Genomic DNA, 12,682 nt, shown 5'->3' on the forward strand with positions numbered 1-12,682 from the left:
GTATCTGGCAAAATCTTCTAGCTCCAACCTCATGCCACCAGCAAAGAAAACCTCTCCTGACAATCCCGCACCCAACCAAAAAGGAAACCCAATTGCCTCCTTCTTCATCTACAGCTTGCACTTTTTGCACTCCCTCTCACTAATTGGAACACTAAGTGGTATAGGAAGCCAAATGACGTGGCAGGAAGTTCAAAGGTGTTTGATCAGTAACTTTGGTCTGGGTTCCTACAGGGCCTGGGGCCAAGGACAAGAAAAGGATAAAAACAAGTTGGATATTCTTAAATAAGAAAACCTTTTATTTAATAGATCAGTCTGGCCGTTAAAAAAAAAAAAAGTCTTCTATCACACTAACTATGAAATCTCTACAGTATAAGAACCTCAGTACCATGAGGATGGATGAACATTTTTATTTTATCCTTGCAAGAGAAGCCACAAGTACCATCTACTGTCTCCTGGGGTTATAAGAATCTCAGCTCTCCCATGTCTGTCTTGTGTGAGAAACTGTTTGCTTGGTTTGGAAGTGATAAGAGCTTTCGATTGCTCTTTCTGAAATCTCCAACCAACATAAGCTCACTGGATCTTAACAATCTGTCAACATTTTTGTAAGCTGTATAGGTTATGAGGTGTAGGGGCCAGCATTTCAGATGCTGGCAGGAGAGCACTGATTTGAACACTTCAACCCATACCACATGATCACCTCCAGTCACAGTCATAGTTGTCCTCTCACTGACACACACCAACACATTGCCAATCACAATACCACTGCCACCCTCAATACCACTGTCACCCTCTCTAATGACTGCTTACTCATGCTCTTTCTTGCACTCTCACCGCTTCATCCTGTTACTTTCTCTCACTTACTACCACCCTCCTGTCAAGACACAAATAGCCTTCAACCTACTTGGGACCTCCAATATGAAGTGCATGTATACTGTGCCTCTCTATACTGCTTCTACCAATAGTTCACACTTTAAGTATTAGCCAGGGCTTCTTATCTCTGAGGACAGGTACCCGCTCCCACAGCAGGCCTCATCCTAGCTCCTTGTACTATAGGAAGGCCCCTGACACTGCTCCGTGACCAGGAAGTCACCATTTTAATCCCATACTGGGCACAAGGGTGGGCATCTGAGAGTGTGATATACCAGGCACTGGCATGAACGGGGGGTGGGGGGGGAGAAGCAGGCTACGCCTGGGTCATGGAACCTGACAAAATTCCAGCTTGGGCAGGAAGACCAGCATAGCGTTACCCTTACCTGCTGGCTTGGGTCTTCAAGTCCATTAAATGCTGGGGTCTTCTGGAGCTGCTATGATGCTCTGGAGTGCTGGGGTCTTCAGGTTGCTGGGTAGGTGCAGCTGAGTCTCTGTGGCCACCTCTGGGGGCTGCAGGCTTCTCCTGCCAGGACTCTCCCAGCTCGATGACCACATTCTTCTTCTCCTCAAAACCAGCCACGGACCTGAAAAAAATGAGTGCCCTTATGGAGTAAATATTGTGGGACTAGTCCTTGCTCACCCAATGCACACTGATGTCACCTTCTGTGGACATAGGAGGCTTCTCTCCTTGAAAGTGGGGCAGAGGGGCACCCAGCATGGCCTGGCCTCCATATTGGGGAGAAACCTGTCTCCTCCTCAGGAGGACCCCAGCACTACTACTCCCTTCCTACAAGGGCCATCCCCACTTGTACTATCCTGAGCCTTTTATGCTTTTGCCACACCCCAAATTCAGGCACTGAACTCTTTGGGAGGTCTTCCTTCTTCTCTTGCCTCACATCATACCAACACTTGCACCTTCCACCACCATCTCATCCTAAGGTGCTTCCACGGGCTTTATTTTCTCAGCTGGTGCCTCCTCCAGAACCTTTATCCTGAGTGATGGTCCTGCTGCCTGGTGGCCTCCAGTGCCAAAAATGTCATATGCCCACTAAACCAAAGGCAAAGACTAAACCAGGTAATTGAGAGCATAAGCTCAGCATTCCATAAAATGAAAACAGTTCACTATCACCTTGATTCTGGCTCACTCTGAACCCAAACCTCCCAAAATTAGCAGTCTGCCTTTAATTGATGGTGGGGTTACCTGAGGACAAGAAGACAGTACCACTAGCTACCTACAGCCCTAGGGCTCTTATGAAAGTTAATCCCATAGTAGGCAGGGTCCCTGCCTTCAAGCTAGAACGACTGGGAGCAATGACGATACTTTTTGCAGAGTATGCCCTGAAAGCAAAGGGACTCTTCAGCCTCAGGTGGAGGGAACCAAAGTACCCCAGCAGGAACGAACCAAATACCACCTCCATCTGTACCTGGAAGACCTGTAGGCAAGTGAGTACTGTGCCTTTCTATGCTGCTTCTACCTATGGTCTGCTGTAGCCCAGCCAGATATCAAAAATGGTCTGCCGCCGAAACTGGTTTGGCTCAGTGGATAGAGCGTAGGTCTGCGGACTGAAAGGTCCCAGGTTCGATTCCTGTCAAGGGCATGTACATTGGTTGTGGGCGCATCCCCGGTGTGTGTGTGTCGGGGAGGGGGGGTGCGTAGGAGGCAGCTGGTCGATGCTTCTCTCTCATCGATGTTTCTAGCTCTCTATCCCTCTCTCTTCCTCTATGTAAAAAAAAAAATCAATAATATATATATATATATATATATATATATATATATATATATATATATATATATATTTTAATGGTCTGCTTACATAATTCTAATCTTTTAGCCAGGAGGATTCCGTGATACATCCACTTCACTTTTGTCTGTGACATATATGCTTGAGCCAAAGGTAAACTTGGAAGGCCTGAAGAGTTTGTCTCCTAACTCTGGGAGCCCTGAGCTAGCTTTACCATGGATTTAATCAGTCCTGTTCCATCCCACATCCTCTATAGAATTATGGTAATAGATGTTGTCCTCACCAAGTTTGTGAATAAACCCAAAATTCTCTGCAAAGAGCAATTTGAGGGTCTGCTGTAATACAGGGACAAGTGGGTGAATAAGTCTCTTTCACCCTTAGCTTCAGAGAGGGGTTACTACAGTTATAGGAGGTATAATCCATCTGTCCATCAAAAGAAAATCTTAGTAAAAATGTCACAGGAAGCCTTGCTGAGCAATGTAATAGTCCAGAGGTCTTCCAGGCCCATAATGAATTATCTGCAAGTCAACCATTTAGAGATAGGCAAGTTAAGAGTTCTGGCTGTAACTAGATCAAAGATCTAGTAGTCTAATACAGATAATGCCAATTTTTGACACAGTAACACTCTGCATAGAAGAACACGCCCCTTTCAATAGCCTCTGCCACTGGTTAACAACAGTTGTCGACAGTGAATAAATGTGCTTATCTTAAAGTTCACCTGTCTTGATGCAGAAATATAAACCTGCAATGCCCAGATTGCAACATAACGGAGAGGAAAATAGCTTATGTTTTAGATATAAAACCTAAAAATAAAAGTTTAGTGGGGCTCTGGCCAGTGTCGCTCAGTTGGATGGACATCATCCCATGCAACAAAAGGTTGCCAGTTTCATTCCCTGTCGGGGCACACGCCCGGTTGCAGGCTTGATTCCCAGTGTGAGGCATGCAGGAGGCAGTTGATTGATGATTCTCTTATCATTGATGTTTCTCTCTATCTCCTCCCCCCACCCATTCTGTCTAAAAAATCAATAATATCTTTTTTAAAAAACTCAGTAGGGGGAATATGAGCTACTCTGTATTAAGTGAAATCATGCCAATAAAGCTAGTAAAGGGCAGCAGAGGCCAACTTTCTGAGTGTTCTTTAATAATTACAATGGAAGGAAGTATTCTTTTGTGGTTGATTTGTTTAGCTATAAGTTTTTATAAACTTTGTGGCAGGAAATGCTTTACACATTCAAACCCATTTAACCCTCACAACAACCCTGTGATAGGAACTATTATTATGTCTATTCTGCAGGTCAGGAAACTGGAGCACAGAGTTGATGAGCAAGATACCCAAGGCCATAAAGTGACAGAGCTTAAGATTGCTCATCACTGTGTTCTATTACCTCTTCCTGTACGTGTGATGAAGCAGGATCAAAGTTAGAATAGAGCAGAATTCCTCAAGTTTTAGACAATTCCACTGTCCTGCAGATTCTCCCTGCCCACCCCATCAGCCTTCCTCACCAAACTTTTAAAAACTAAGGCCCTCCCTAAGGAATCCCAGAGCAGGTAGGTCCGCCTGGAGTCCCCTGCAGGGTCAATGGTCCAGCTGCACTCCCCGCATGTCCACAGTCCCTGTCCCTGGACAGCTCTGAAGACTAGGGTCTAGTGTCATGGATGACTGACTCCAGGGCACCCTGCCAAATAGGATCAGGCCACAGGAGCCTCTTTTGGCTCCTCGCGGGCACCCACCTCTCTTCCTCTCTCCCGCCCCATAGAGACTGCAGCAGTAGAAGGGGCTTCAATTGCAAGGACATTGGGAAGCTGTGTTCACCAGGCCAGCGGGGGAAAGGGCAGTGGGAGACCAGGAAGACCAGACCCATCTATGGTCCTCGCACGCCATCTGGCGGTCAGCGCAGGCACAGCCGCAAGAGAGGAGCACCCCGGAGGCCACTCTAGCACTGGGCAGCCATTTCGCTTTGTGGTCAATCGTATTTCCCTTTAAGCACTGAGACCAGAACTTGACACTGCAGGAAATGGCGGCCCGCGCAGGCTTACAAACACTAGAAGGTGGTGCACACGCCAGGCGCAGGCGCTCAGTGCACGCTGGAGCTCAGAGCCCGCACACACATGCGCACATAGGATGGTCTCACGCTGGGGCACAGGCGCATGCTCTCTAGGCGCAGGTGCACGCACCACACGCACCGCACGCACGCACCGTAAGCACCGCACGCACCGTACGCACGCACGCACGCACGCACGCACGCCAGGCCCCAGCGCAGACGTGCAAGCTGGTGGGGGGGGTGGGAACACGCAAACACAGGCATGTAACGGGCGGGGGAGGGGCTGGGAGAAGTGGGAAGATCTACAGGCGCAGGCGCAGGCGCAGGCGCAAGGGAATGCATGCTAAGGGTAGGTGTGCACTCCAGGAGCAGGCGCAGGTATGGTTGCTGGGGTGAAGGAGTAGGCGCATGCAGACAGACTGGGCGCAGGCGCAAAACGCAGGCTCAAACGCAGGCGCAATCGCAGGCGCAAAACGCAGGCGCAAACGTAGGCGCAAATGCAGGCGCAAACGCAGGCTCCTATGTGGGTGGAGGGTCAGGACCCTCAGGCGCAGGCTCACACGCTGAGGGGATGGAGTTGTATGGCGCATGCTCACACAGGAAGGTCTCATGCATAACTAAATGCAAAATGCAAAAGCACACCCATTCTCACGTTTCTGCACTCCCTGCTCAGACCCTTGTTAGTTTCTCTCTGTGTCCACCCTTTTTTCTTCCCAATCCGGAATCTCCTGGCTCCCCATAGAGATCGTGAAAGCTATAGAACCTTTGTCAACTTCACCACTATTAACGTTTTGTATTGGATAACTGTGTGTGGGCTGCCCTGTGCATTGTAGGACTTAGGACAGCATCCCTGGCCTCCACCCACTATTTGCCAGTATCACCCTCTTGGCAGCTGTGAGAATCCACAGAATCTGCAGACGCTGCCAAGTGACCCCTAGTGGGTAGGGAGGTATGGGGAGATGCCCCTGGTTCATAACCACTGCCCTACAACAATGGTTCTCACCTAGACTGGACATGAGGGGGGGGGGGGGACTGGGAGCTTTTAAAAAGATTGATGATGGAGTCCCACCTTGGAGCTCAGGAAGCTTTATTTAAAAAAAAAAAAAAATCCTGAATGAGCCCTAGCCGTTTTGGCTCAGTGGTTAGCACATGTGTCAAACACAAGGCCCACGGGCCAAATCCAGCCCGCCAGGCCTTGCAATGTGGCCCGCACCGCGCTGTCATCACTGCACTCTGCTGTCAGTTTATGACATTGTCAGTTTATGACTGTTCAGTAAACCATTCGGCATGCGATTTAGGCTGGATTTTAGATTTTGGCCCCTTCTCTGATTGAGTTCGACACCCCTAGGTTAGAGCATTGGCCTGCAGATGGAAGGGTCCTGGGTTTGATTCTGGCCAAGGGCATGTACCTCAGTTGCAGGCTCCTTCCCGGCCTGGGCCCTGGTCAGGGCTTGTGCAGGAGGCAACCAATCCATGTGTTTGTCTCACATCGATATTTCTCATTGTCTTTCCCTTGCTCTTCCAAAAATATCCTCAGGTGGGGATAAATAAATAAATATAAAACACTGCCTGAGTGATTCTCAATTGCAGCCAGAATTGTGAAACACTGTATTCAAGAAAGTTTGTATTGACTTTGAAGAGTTTTATACATCAGAAGAAAGTAGTTCTCAGACTGGACTCTAGAGTTAGCCGTATCTGAGCTCTGTTCCCAGCTCTGCTCCTCTTCCACTATTAAACTACATAAGAAGCCAGATCCTTACCCGGGTTTGGGAAATAATAGGTGAGATCATATATACAGAATGGTGTACATGTTAACCAGCTAAGAATTACTGGTTCTGCAGACCCAGAGTCAAGGAAGCATAGATCAGACTGTCGGACCTCAGTGGGAAGGTAGGGGAGGGTGGGCATAAGGGGGAGAGATCAATCAAAGGACTTGGTGTACATGCATATGACCCTAACCAGTGGTCACGGACAACAGGGGGGTGGGGGCATGCGTAGGGAGGGGTTTGGGATGGGAATAGGAGATGAGGACAAATATGTGATACCTTAATCAATAAAGAAATTTTTTTTTAATAATTACTGTTTCTGGGCTTTGACTCCAAAGAAAATATTTTAAAAACTAGATTTTTAAAGTTTTTCCCCCTGAGGTTTTTCTTAGAGTCTCTTACATTGGGGCTCAGCTCTGCCACTTTCAAGCCCTTGGACAAATCTCAAACTGTCTATACCTCCATTTCCCATCTTATCCATTTCACAGGGGTGCTGGGAATATTGTAAAGCAACTAGCAAAGCACACTATAGGTGTCAGTTATTGTTTTCACCCTATTAATTGTCAGTGCAATTTGCAACAAAAAATGTCACATAATAAGGCCTAATACCTTAGAGATCCCTTGCCTACCCCACCCCCAGCATCCCAGTTTTACTGGAAGTCACTGCAATGTGTTGTGAAAGTATAAATATGCATTCACCTTTTAAAACACCTAAATTAGACCATGTTCCTCATTGGCTTAAACATGAAATGAGATCCAACCTCTTTATCATGGCTCCATCTATGGACCCCTCACTGGCCAGGATCCAGCCACTCTATGTTTTGGATCATGCTGAGAACATTCCCACCACAGGGGTTTTTAGGTTTGTAGTTCTCTATCTGCAGCTCTTTTGTCCTTTCTCTTCCTAGAGTTAGTTCCTTCTCCTCCTTAGAGAAGCTCCCCCAAGTTATCTCCATCTCTCTGCCTATCTAAGCAGTAGTCCTCCTCATTGCCATCACTCTATCCCAGCACCCTGGATAATTTTTGGAGAGCACTGTTCTTCCCAGTAGGCACAGAGACCTGGGTTCCAAGCCTCTGTTCTTCATTATAATTAGGGGAAAATCTCACAGGATTGTGGGGAGGACTGCACGTGACACTGTGAGCAGTGGGCTGTGCACCAAGTATATGCCCAAAAGTTAAGTGTTGCAATCTTTAACAATATCTCGTATTGAAGCCTAATTGCCCCAGGCTTACCTAAAAAAAAAATTCTTTTTCACCATTTCCCCTTCAAGGGCTCTCAGCGCCAGTCATACAGTCATACTCAACTACATACAGTGTCCAGGAAACACCAGGTTGATTGGAGTCCTTTGTACACACTGTTCCCTTGGCTCAGAGGACTCCTATTCATCTTTTAAGATTCAGCTCAAATGCCGCTTTCCCCATGAAGCCATTGTGCCTGCTCCCCTTCCCCTGCTCCAGTGTGAGATGTTCCTGTCTGGATCAGGCTTTGCCCTCCATCAGCCATGTCTGATTTGTCTGTGTGCTTCAGCCTCCAGCACGGGGCAGTTGTTGTCCAAGTGGTTGCTGACTGAAAGAGTGGGTGACTTTCTGATTATGGAGGACTTCCTGGCTTAAGACAATGCAGTGTAGCAGAAGGCTCCATAGACCCAGAGGCAGAGGCCAGGGGTTTTCAGCTGGTGCTTCAGCCTTTGCCATGTGCCTTGGGCCAGCTCATAGACCTCGCTGGCCTCACTTTCCATCCAAAAGCTAATGCAAACCTGAGCTATCTCTCTCCACCACAAAAGCTCAGTTCTTTTGGCTGGTGCCTTACCCCTTCAAATTTGCATTCATGTCCTCCAGGTCTGCTGGGCTGTTGCTCTTCCTGTTAGTTGGTACAGCAGAAGCCAAAGTAGCATCGGAGCTGAGGGAGGAAGCACACAGGCCCACTGAGGCCTCAGACCAAAGGAGAATGGGGGCTCAGGGCTTTCCTTTCCCAGCTGCCTTCACACAGGAAATGTGATGCCTATACTTGTCAGTCATGGGTGGCCTCTCAGTCCTGCCATTAGTGTGGCACAGATGCCACTGTGAGCCCTGGCTGTTGCCTTAGCATCTGAGTTCAAGACAAAGCACTAGCCCTGACTAGTGTGGGAGTCCCTGAGGAAATCTCCTGATTTTAGATTCTCATGTCCTTGTCTGATCTATACCTCTTGGAAGTCCAGAAAGAGTGTCCCTTGCTAAGTGCTCCACACACCCACAGCAAAATGACTATTCCCACCGGTAGATTGGTAGGTGAAATAGTGTAGAAGCTTACAGCCTGGCAAGACACAGCCTCTTCCCACTGTACTTTCATGTCCCTGGGCCATGTGCCCTCCACAGCTGCCTCTTTCCATATGCTCCCTGGGATTCCTCCCCCTGGCCCTCCTTGCTGGTCCAGGCTGTAGTACCTATAGGAGAGGTTCTCTTGAGACTTCCTATCATGGTCTCTTCCTAAGCTCTGCCTCCTGATGCACCCCTTCTGCTACCTCAACTCGAATCCCTATGGGTAGGTGCTGGGCTGTCTGGGTCTCCTGACTTATCATTTGTCCTCCTGTCCCCACTGTCCCTGGTACCTGTGTTGAGCTGCATGGCAAGGACCCTCCCAACCTTCCATCTCTTACGGTGATCACCTGATAGAGGGGTAGCATGGAGCTAAGCAAGTGTGAGGGGTATTCTGGGTCACTGGAGTTGAGGCTGAACCCTGAAGGTTATATCTGGCAATGCGGAATGGTCACCAGATAATCACCCGCCCTTACCTGGTGACCACTAGTCCAGGTTTGCGAGCTTGAGAGTTGGCACCATGCACATCATCGTCATCCAGGAGAGGCGTGAAGCCAGCAGCTGAGCACACCCTGTGGAAGGAGGTCAAGGTCAGTCTGGGTTCAGGACTCTGTGTCTATATGTCTACTCTCTCTTGAGAGGGTGGCTTCTGACCCTGACAGATGATGAGAACTAAGGAGCTGCTCAAATGGATGTTCAGGGAATAATACTCATATCTCACAGCTGCCTGCCACCAGGTCAGTGAAGCCTAGTGGTTAAGTGTCCTCGAAGGCACCTTGCCCAAATTCAAATCACAGCTTTATTACCTCCCAACTGTATGACCTTGGATATATCATCTGATCTCTTTGGGCCTTAGTTTTACCATCAATCAAATGGGGATAATAATTGTGTCTGCCTCACAAATTTTCTGAGAAGAGTAAATCAGTTAATACATGACAGGTACTTAGAATAATGCCTGGGCCCTAGCATGTGCTAAAGTGATCCTATTATTAATACGGGGATCTGTGGCCATTTATATTCCATCTGTATCCATAAACTTGATACAGATTGAGTGGGTGCTCTCTAACCTGGCCTTCCCATGGGTTGGCCACATTCTCTGTCTTTCAGGCAAACTGACTCTCATGGCACACCAAGCAGTCACAGCTCTCAGGGCATCTTATCACCTGTGCAAGATTGCACCTTTCATTTATGTAGCACCCTTAACTAAGAGTTCATGGTATCTGCTCCTAAACCTGTTCATGCCAGTTGTATTTGCAACCATAATCACTAAATTAGTAAGTAAACTAATGAGAAACAATCTTTAGAAAGACAGTAAAGGCAAGTTTCTTAAAAATCAATATAGGTTAGACAATGTAAAAAGACTGGGTTAAAAATAATGGAAATCTAGAAGATTCTCCAGCTTATTTTGAAAGGTAATTTGAGGTTTGGCTTCATTTTTAAGGAAACTGAAAGCAGAAAGCAAAATCTTCATTTTGTGAGGGTGTGGAAGCAAGAAGGATGATATGGATGGACATTCAAAAATGAAGCAGCCAAGAACCAGACACAATCACATTGGCCCGGAAATCTTCCATGACAGCCACTGGCCAATCTGCATGACTTACTGGCCAGCACACAGCGATGCAGGCTGCAGGTGTTGGCTCTTTGCACAGTCCCCACACGTGGCAGCTCAGAGAACCGAGGCCCTGGCCCAGTGGCCTTTCCTGGCACTTGCTGGGCACAGTGGTCAGACTGTCCTCTTCCCATGTTGGCCAGGGCTCCTGGACTTGGAAGCCGGGACTCTGGGTCCAAACATCAGTTGCAAACTATTCAAATTAGTGAAGGCAGAGGACCCCCAATGGGCTTAGGGAAGCAGGGGCATCTGAGAAAGCACTGGAGAAAGCAGTAGGCAGAAGGCATCCCTTGGGCATCTTATCACCTGACTGCCCTAGGCAGGGTGCTAGTGAGCAGCGTGCAGTCAGGCTCTCTGCAGACACTGGCTTTGCCAATCCTCTCTGGCCATCTCCTAAACCATAAAGGTTCTAGCACAGCTTGGAGCTGAACGATTGGTGCCATCATCTGCATACCTAACCTTTGTCAACTAGGATGACCCACACTTGATTTGGAACTACCTGGGAACAGATGGGACCTTGTTACACCCCAAATCACCTGAGAAAGTGGTCCCTGACCCTCGTCATGTCCAACAACTTAGGGCCCAGTTGAACATGCTTGTCTCCTAGTCAGTCTCACTGTGGAAGCTGTTTTTCCTCTCATTGAAGCTCAGTGCAGAGCTGGCCAAGGGATAAGAGTAGGGCAGGAAAAGGAGGTTTGGGGTCTTTTGGTAGGGAAAGGAGAAAGCAGCTTCTAGTTTGTTCTTAGAGCTTAGCCAATAAGCAAGAAGGTACCAAATTTATCCATCATTTGGTCATTTATCAGTTTGCCCCTTCACTCATTCTATTCATGTTCATTCTATCTATCCAGTGCCCACCCAGGCAGGGCTAGACCTCCAGTTGTAAGTGGGCTCTTGTGCCTGCTTTTGAGGAGCTTGAGAGCCAGTGGCAGAGGGGATGAAAAGGAGGAATATTCAAGCACAGGAATTCCCAGAAGTGGAAATCCCAGGGACAAAGGATGTGGTAGTGGCTGAAGTGTTAGAGATGGGAGATGCAGTAGGGAAATGACCAGTGTTCCACCCCCAGCAGCCCAATAATTTTAGCTGCTTGACCTTGGCTTGTCACCAGGGACATGAGACAATCAACAATTCTGGGCCACCTGCCTCCCCTGGGTAACTCACCCTCCTCTCCCAGAGCTGATGTCTGCTCCAGCCAAGCCTTCAGGTGGGGAGCTTGTGGCTCTGGATCCCACGTTGCCATCCCTTGACTGTGCATTTGACCTGTTGTGGAAAGAGAAGCATTTGCTGACTCTTGATTGGGTTTTGATCTAATTTAACTCAGATGTCCTGAGAAGTGGGTCTCAAGGACCAGAACCTTGGGTCATGGGCTACCATCCTGTACAGCTCCAACTTAAACCAAATCAATATGAGCAAGTATTTCTGCTTTTCTTCCAAACCTTTTGGCTAGGAGGAGGAGTAGAGCCAAGAAATTCAGGAGGATGGTGGTACAATGCATCTGGGGGTGGGTGAGGGGGGGGTGGACAATGGCTAACAGAAGCCACTTATAATTAAAACCATAGATCCCAAGTCAGAGACAAATCTCCCCCGCCCATTCTGGGTCCCCTATCCCTCATTCCAATGGCTAAGTCCCAGCTAATAGTGTGGGCCTCCATACTGAGAAGATGGTGGGCTCTTATACTTTAGTGGTCACCAGCTGCCTGCTGAGTATATGCCCAACTCTCAGTTCACCACAACTGGCTTCCTCTGATTAGTGGAATGGTAGTGGGACTATCCCCTCTTTACTCATCCCTTCTGGACTCACCATTCCTCATCAAGCCTTCACCTCCCTTCCTTGCCTCCTTTGTGCACAGATCATTCTAGAAGTCCCTTCTAGGTGCTTTGATGGGGTCCATACATCCTTTGGTCACTGACTATCCCATACTGATAGCCTGGTGGCCCTGCTTGCCCTGGCAGTTTGCAGGGATGCTTTCAGTGGATTAAAAGCACAGTGAGGTTGGGCCAAGTGTGGAGTGGGAGTGGCCTGGCCTGAAGTTTGTCTTCCTGTGCAACTGGTTTCCTGAGGGGCATTCCCCTCTCTAAGCTTCATGTAGTCCTTCATTCATTCTTCCCACAGATATTAACAGTGAACACAGTGAATAGGACAGTTCTAGTCCCAGCTCCAACCATGGACCTTGGACTGGGGGCCACGTGATCTCTATGTCCCTCCACTAAGTTACCTTTCAAAGTCTGAATTGGGGCCCTTAAAGGCCTCCTCACCAGCCAAATCTCTCTTGGGCTCTCTGGGACTGAGGGCTTCCCTGTCTTTGGAGTCTGGGGAAGACCTATAGAGGAAAGAAACATAAATTAACCATCCAGAAGCCA

The 12,682-nt window shown here is 48.2% G+C and overlaps 1 protein-coding gene across 4 annotated transcripts in view; it reads right to left on the reverse strand.

Moving 5' to 3' along the window:
• ZNF185 (zinc finger protein 185 with LIM domain) overlaps positions 1 to 12,682 on the reverse strand; it is a 71,193-nt gene that overhangs the window by 22,803 nt on the left and 35,708 nt on the right. For 3 of the 4 annotated variants that reach the window (XM_084871066.1, XM_084871064.1, XM_084871063.1), the window contains 5 exons: positions 12,538 to 12,642; positions 11,483 to 11,581; positions 9,192 to 9,287; positions 8,231 to 8,320; positions 1,254 to 1,454 (listed from right to left, as the gene is read on the reverse strand). In XM_084871066.1, coding sequence (XP_084727192.1) covers positions 1,254 to 1,454; positions 8,231 to 8,320; positions 9,192 to 9,287; positions 11,483 to 11,581; positions 12,538 to 12,642 — 591 coding nt within the window. The remainder of the gene's footprint in view (positions 1 to 1,253; positions 1,455 to 8,230; positions 8,321 to 9,191; positions 9,288 to 11,482; positions 11,582 to 12,537; positions 12,643 to 12,682) is intronic. The other variant, XM_084871065.1, reaches the window with a different exon arrangement.

The sequence above is a fragment of the Pipistrellus hanaki genome (assembly GCF_964339955.1).
Source record: "Pipistrellus hanaki genome assembly, chromosome: X".
NCBI classification, from domain to species: domain Eukaryota; kingdom Metazoa; phylum Chordata; class Mammalia; order Chiroptera; family Vespertilionidae; genus Pipistrellus; species Pipistrellus hanaki.